The 7576-nt window shown below is 31.3% G+C and overlaps 2 protein-coding genes across 2 annotated transcripts; one reads left to right on the top strand and one right to left on the bottom strand.

Moving 5' to 3' along the window:
• Nucleotides 1-1934: 1934 nt before the first annotated feature.
• Nucleotides 1935-2612, bottom strand: LOC110708864 (agamous-like MADS-box protein AGL62). The gene has a single exon (XM_021887088.1). The coding sequence runs from the start codon at nt 2610-2612 to the stop codon at nt 2007-2009; it is 606 nt and encodes a 201-aa protein (XP_021742780.1). The 3' UTR covers nt 1935-2006.
• A 2485-nt stretch (nt 2613-5097) lies between these two features.
• Nucleotides 5098-7235, top strand: LOC110708863 (protein RESTRICTED TEV MOVEMENT 1-like). The gene is made up of 2 exons (XM_021887087.1): nt 5098-5286; nt 6915-7235. Exons 1-2 carry the CDS (start codon nt 5098-5100, stop codon nt 7233-7235), a joined length of 510 nt encoding a protein of 169 aa, XP_021742779.1.
• The last annotated feature ends 341 nt before the right edge of the window (nt 7236-7576 follow it).

Here is a 7576-nt window from a genome sequence, read left to right as displayed (position 1 = left end):
TATGATGGCAAGTCATTGATTTTTGTTGACCGATTTGGAATTGAAAAAAGTAAACAGTATCCCCAAAGTTGGAATTATTCAATTCTAGCATAATCTAAAGTTTGGATTATTAAATGAAAATGTTACAAAGTTGGGATCATTATTTACAATTTTATTTATTTATTTATTTATTTATTTATTTTATTTTACAGAGTATTAGTTTTATTTCTATTTTGCATCTAGCTAGCGTACTTTATTAAATTAGTTAGACATACATGAAAATCTTAATTTTAAGCCTGGAACACTATACCTTTTTTTTCCCTATTGCACGACATAGTTAGTTGCCTTTCACTTGTTCTTATACTTTTTATTATTTATTTATTTATTTATTTAGTTTTTTTTGGAAAATTTAGGTGCAACTTAATTGATTTTCCATCAGAGAAGATAATTGGAGTTACCGTAGAATGCAGCTTCTCTTACGTGAATAGATTATCAATTCATACAAACAAAGCCACTTACGGACCGTTTGGCACAATTTATCGTGACCTTACTGGGAGAGAAACATATATATTGGGCTACGTAATCAATTTCCTTGGCACCAGTGATGATCAATATCTCTCTTCAATCAGTGTTTATTTCAAGCCTTTTACTACTTTTACGCCGGTTATTGCTTTTGGTACTCGAAACAACATCGTTGCTAATCGAAAACGAGTTCGTACTAATGATGATGGAGTTGATGATGAGGACAACAACATTGACGCTCATAACAACGGTGAAAATGGTGGTGATGATGGCAACAAAGGTAAAGAGGATGTTTAAATGTACTGTGTTAGTGTTAGAGATATGAAATTAATAAAATATCAAAGAATATTCGTGTGATATTAAGAGACTATTTTACTGACAATGCTTTTTTTTTTTTTTTTTTTTTTTTTTTTTTTTTTTTTTTGAGGAACGATTCTTTAATTTTGTTGACTATGATAATCTAATTTTGTGTCTTTTCATCAGTACTATTACTAATGTGATTTCAATTATCTTAATATATATATAAGCTTTTTACATCAAAAACCAATTTGACTTTAAATAACACTAATTATAAACTAGCTTAATCTGTTGGCCATAAATTAATTAACACCCCCTATTAATTGACAATTTAGGTAAAATTTGTTATATACACCCTGGGTCATTTGCTCATTCAATCAACAAATGAGTAATTAATATTGTTACTTATTTGTTAGTTGAATGAGCAAATGACCTCGGGTATACTTAATTGGCTCTCCAATTTAGGCTTCTCCGCACTTGAACATTTATAATTACACACGAGTACACGACTCTTTATTACACAACCCGTTATTATATGACCTTTCTAATTATACTTCCTAAAAAAAAAAAAAAAACTACATAAATCTATGACGGCGCAGAACAAAAACTTATGGCGGCAGAACACAAAATCATACAGAAATTTCAACCCTAAAAAAAGGGGAAAAAAAGGAACAAACTAACAAGGCAATATTTGTTTTAATCTTTTGGTATAAATTTGTCGGAGAACAAAGAACAGCAAATTATTCATCTGTTGTAATAATTCAGACCATTAATTAAAATGGAATACAAGCTACTGTTTCAACATTGATCTATACCAAAATGTAAGAATAAGTACTAAACTGATCGATATACCATTGTACTCACACTCAAAGTATCAATAGAAACATCAATCAATTACCCAAAAATCAATTATACATCAATAATGATAAATCTAACGACCACTCAAGAAATTAATATCGCTGCAATCATAGATCGAATGATTTAGATAGATATAACAAATTCATCACCAAAAACAAATTGTATCTCATAGCCGAGGTTACAAAATTTGATCAAATTTATAGTAGTAATATAAATCGAATTTACTACTTTAAACTGATCGATTAAAATTGAGATACTAAAGAATATTAATTGTACCGCTAAATATCTAATAGTAATATTACTAGAGTACTAGGAATCTTACATAAAACCCTAATTTTCTTCGATCAAAATTAAACCAAGTCAGAAAATTGACTAGTCGAATTATTGGAAGAACAATTAATATTATTATTAATCGAATTAACCCTAGAAGAAACTTGATCACGTAAGCCCTCGAGAGAAACCTTCAATTCTTCAAGCTCCAAAAGCCCTAAATTATCAATCGGCTTATCCCACCAAAACCCGACCTCGCAATTATCACCATGTGGACTAATCCCATTGGTCCTTTTCTTCTCAACCTCAATATCACTTAAAACCCTCTTATACTGCTCAGAAGGTACACCACCCGTACCAAAGTAATTATTCTCATTCTCATTACCACCATTTATTATTCCCGCCGTATAATTAATATAGCGATTAACAATCGTGTCGGCATTCGGGTGACCAAAGGAGTAGAGTTTACCAGCGCCGGAGAAAGTGATGACGGCAACCTCGGAACCGCATAAAGAACATAACTCAGCCGCCTTCTTAAACAACCCGCCTCGCCGCTTCGTAAATGTAACTTGTCTGCTTGCTTTGTTGATGATAGGCTTCTTCTCAATCTTCCGCTTTCCGGCTCTTTTCTTGATTATTGGATCGACTAAGAAATCTTCGGGAAAATTTAGGGTTTGATCTTCCATTGTGAATACAAGCAATGAAGATATTTTATGGCGGTGAATTTTAGAAAGATGTAATACGTGAGCGGTGGGTTATGTAGCTGTATTTATAGAAGAAGAAAAATGAGGAGAGAGAGTATGAGGTGAGAAAACAAAAGGAAAGGAAAGGAAAGTTTTGATTTTATTTTTATTTTTTTACAAAAAACGAAAATAAAAAAAGTTTTGTTATTATTGGTGTATCTCAAAATTTTTTAGGGATTGAGGGAGCGGTGGGTTTGGAAAGATATTTCCTTATATGAGTAAAAAGATACAATTTCCATCCATTAAATAAATACAAAACTAATTAATTTTATCATTTGTGTAAAAATGAGTGGTAATTATTTTTTGATAAAAATGTATAATGTAAATTAAAATAATAATTGTTAAAAAGAATTAAAATAATAATGATATTTAATGACATCATATCATCAATAGAAATTGGGGGAAACTTTTTAATGAGAGAATGACACATAGGATAATTAAGAGATGATGATGTCAACAATGTTTTGTTTTAGTAAATGTTAATAGATATCACATAATTTTTAACCCATTAATAAATAAATGAGAAAATATTCCATTATTTAACAAAGAATAATATTTACATGTTTGATTTAAAAAAAAAAATTATGAAAACTAATTCAAATACACAATACTACAATAGTACAATTCTTCAATTCAAAGCATATATTTAGTCAAAAAGATTACGGCTCGTCTTGTGTGCGGCCGGCCACATCCCCACTTAAAGTAACCCCTATAACATTGATTAAGTAACCCATGTAATATCAATCAAGTAACCCCTATAACACTGACTGAGTAACTTTATAACAATGATGAAGTAACCCCTTTAACACCTGATAAAGTAACCCCCATTACACTAAAGTAATCCCTATAGTGGTTGGCCACACAGTGTGGCTAAATACTAGTTGAATCCAAAAACATACAATCAATACATTGTATAACATCATAAAATTTACAAAATTTGGTAAAAGGGAAAACAATTAAGTTTAAAAAATAAAAATTAAGTAGTACTCCCTCCGTATTTTATTACTTGCACCACTTTTCTATTGCAACCATATTTTATTATTTACTCCATTTTCCTTTTTTAGATACCTTTCATAATATTTTACTATTTTTTTCTCTTCTAATGGATCCAAAATAATCATATTTTAACATTTTCAAATTCTCTCATCTATCAACTATCATTCTTTAAATTTTTCAAATTGGTTAAGTCTCGGCACATAGTGCCTATTGATTTCAGCGCATATAGGATGACAAAATTGCAATTAAAAAGTACTATTCAGATAACTTATACTTTAGTGGTACATTATACATGCGTAATGATACATTATAATGTATTACTAGAGATTTAGTTTTTTCTATAAGTTGAAACTTATAGGATGGTAAAAAGTATCACTACACTCGTAATAGTCCACAAATAGTATTATTCAAATAACTTATATTTTAGTGGTACATTATGCATGCATAATGGTACATTATTAGACATTATAATGTACCACTAAAGAGTAGGCTTATTCTAGAAGCAAAAATTGAATCAGCTGAAATTACTTCCTTACCCTCCTATTTACATAGCTCGCCCATAGGCGCTATGCGCCCAGACTCACTCTTTCAAATTATTTCTCCTGTCAACTATTGTACTTAGCTTCACTCTTCCACCAACCCTACTTCCTTTATATTTTATTACTTTCTACTATTTTTCTTTAAACTTCGCGTGTGGAGAAATGGTGCGAGTAATAAAATATGGAAGGAGTAAATAGTCAAATCAAATCAAAAGTACTCCAAACATCAAATTTTTTGAAGTGACATTATTGAATCAAACTACAATTCAGTAATGTTGGGAAAAATAAGAAATATACACACTTGCACACTTGCAAAGTTGCAAGGCTTGCATGATTCCACTACCTATGATAATCTTGTAAGAGCACACCCCTTTTTGATTGGGAAAATTCTCTTGACAAAAATAACCTTACAAAACTATCTAATCTTTCCTTCAATTTTTTTTTTAAATAAAAAAAAAAACATCTAACCCAACAAAAATTAAAAACAAAAATAAAAAGACAGTTAAATATATTCCGTTGTGTTTTTTTTAGTGCTACAAATAAAGAAAACTTGTTATATACACCCGGATATACCGTACACCAATAAGTATTTTGTTCTTGCAAACACTAACCTTGTACGGGTGTGGGATAACAAATTCTAATGGATAAAAGTTGAAAATAAGAAACGTTAAATTTTTATACAGATAAATATTATTCAAAATTGCAAGTTGGGCCGAAACTTCATTAACACGAAGAGTTAATTCCTCAACCAACCCAATCTAAAAGCCCACTAATTTGTCTATAAATACAACACTAGGGGTTGAAAATTAGTCACCCATCCGTCATATTCCATATTTCGTAATAGAAAAATCTCAGCTCTTTTAGGGTTCAACAATCTCGCGAGTTATTATACGATGAACATGAAAACGTCAAAACTAATGAACAAAGTTGGACCATCCGGCAACAAGCAAGGGAAAGTATGGGACCTTAAGGGTTGTAATGCCATCGTTCAATTCATCGTTTCGTACGAACCTCAAAAGATTAACTCACTTCAGTTTCACTACATTGATGAAGATGATAATGGGAGGTTGAAGTTGTCTGAGGTGTTCGGCAACCCCGAGTTCGTTGGATCTGGATTTTGCGCAGTTCGATCTCTTACTATGAATCATCTAATTTAATTCTGTTATAAACCGAACTGCTGTAAACAATAAAAACAGAACAAAGTTACCGGGAATTAGACTGAGTCGCGGACTATGTCGCTCTCTTTAGAACATTCACGGTACTGCCCTATAATGTGTGCAAGCAGCTCGTACAACAACCGGATGTTCCCCAGGATAAAACAGTCTGTCTAAGCAAGGAAAATACCAGTGGATTTGCACAGAACCAGTGGACAACTAACCACCAAAAAATATAAAGAACACTGCTCGAATATTTTGTAAGAGAAAAAAGGGATTAGAAAATTCTGTGATTTTTTGTTATATAAAAACAGTGAACATAACATGATGTTTTATAGGCAAAACAATGGTATAACGGTAGCAAAAACCGTTCCAACACCAGCGTGATTAACGCCAAAAACGGTCAATTAAAACGTTAATTTACCCAGTCAAAACAGCTAGTAAAACGGCGAAAGTTTAATTAATCTGGAAATAAACGTTAGAGAGATAACCAGTCAAAACCGTTTAGCAAAAATCAAGGCACTAATTACGTAATTAAGCCTTGTTCAAAAACTGAGCAAAAATTAAGTTTAATTAATAAACCCGACCTGACCCAGCCCAGCCCAGCCCGGCCCGGCCCGGCTCGGTTCGGCGCGCGTGTGTGATAAGTGGGCTTGGTAGGTAAGTCCTCCCTCTCCACAAAATGTGGGTAGCCCAAGGGCCACACCCAAATACTCCACATTCTCCAATATAAGGGAGGACAAACTTCTATTTCCCACCAATGTGGGACTTTTTGTTTTCCACAAAATTTACACCAAAACACACTTGTTCCAACAAATTCTTTCTATATCATATTCATATTCGTGACATTTATTTATCTAGAAGAAACATATACTACCTCCGTTAACATTCACTCGCAACTTTGGGTATTAATCCAAATACTACCTCCGTTAACATTTACTTGCAACTTTGGGTATTATATGAGAGACATAAAATATTCCAAAGTTGCAAGTAAATGTTAACGGAGTTATTATTTGGATTAATAAATCTAAACCCTAAATTAGATTTTATTTGATAATATCATTTTTTTTATTTTATTTATAAAAAACCAAAAAAAAACTATTTTAGTGTTATATGAATTTTTTTTTTTTTTTTTTTGAAAGGATAGTGTTATATGATTTTGAAAAACAATAATCAATAAAACCAAAAACATGAAACAAAAGCTGTTTTTTAATTTTTTTAATTTTTTTTTTTATTAAGATTAGAATGAGTTTGACCAAATTTTAAATTCATTATATGATTTTGAAAATAAAACAAAAATCGGTAAATAGAAAACCATATTAATGTCAAACGGACCCAGAGCAAGATTCAATTAATTGATTTAGGATTATTGAAAATTTGTATCAAAACCATAGCTAGTTCTTAAAACTCAATCTATGTCTCTAATTAAGTTATAGTAAAAATTGTTTATATTGATATTTCTGAAGGAATAAAAAGTAAAACCGAAATAAATATTGTAATTTAATTCAAGAATTTATGATCAATATAATCATTGGATTTTGTTATGTGAACTACAGATTAAACTGGACTATCCGAATGAGTACATAACTATGGTACGAGGTTGGTACAGCGACTCGGGTGTAGAAGAACTAACAGTTTCAACAAACAAGATGACATACTTATTCGGAAAAGCATCAGAATCCGATGACAAGCAATGGTTCTGGTATGATCTAGGAGGGTTCAATCAATTCGGCGGATTTCATGGAACCTGTGACTCTGATCGCATCAACTCCATTGGGGTCTATTTCAAACCAGCTACGGAGTTTGTAGCTCCTTCGACAACGACTCCGAAGGCAGCAGAACCATCAGAGAGTGTTTCAGACCTGCCATTGATTTAATCCTTCTCATATGAGTTTGAAAATAAGGCTCATGTCTAGCTAGTTTTGAGATAACTAGTAATTTGAAAGGGTTTTATTGTTCTTATGCTAGACATTGTGTGATTATTGTGTTATATATGGCGCTAAAATTATGATAGAATAAGGTTACATTTATCCATTTAATCAATTTGACCATTTTTTAAGCAAACTAATGAAAGCCAAATACATGCATGTATCAATTTTTCAAATTTATTTTTACCTAAAATGTTTTCAAACTTACATATAAAGTATTAAGTATCAGATTTTTAATGCGCACAAGAAAATATAATGTGAAACAAATAGTGAATTGTTTTATTTAAAAC

Source organism: Chenopodium quinoa, unplaced genomic scaffold, assembly GCF_001683475.1.
Source record: "Chenopodium quinoa cultivar QQ74 unplaced genomic scaffold, ASM168347v1, whole genome shotgun sequence".
Classification (NCBI taxonomy): domain Eukaryota; kingdom Viridiplantae; phylum Streptophyta; class Magnoliopsida; order Caryophyllales; family Amaranthaceae; genus Chenopodium; species Chenopodium quinoa.
This window is presented reverse-complemented; position numbering and strand designations above follow the sequence as displayed.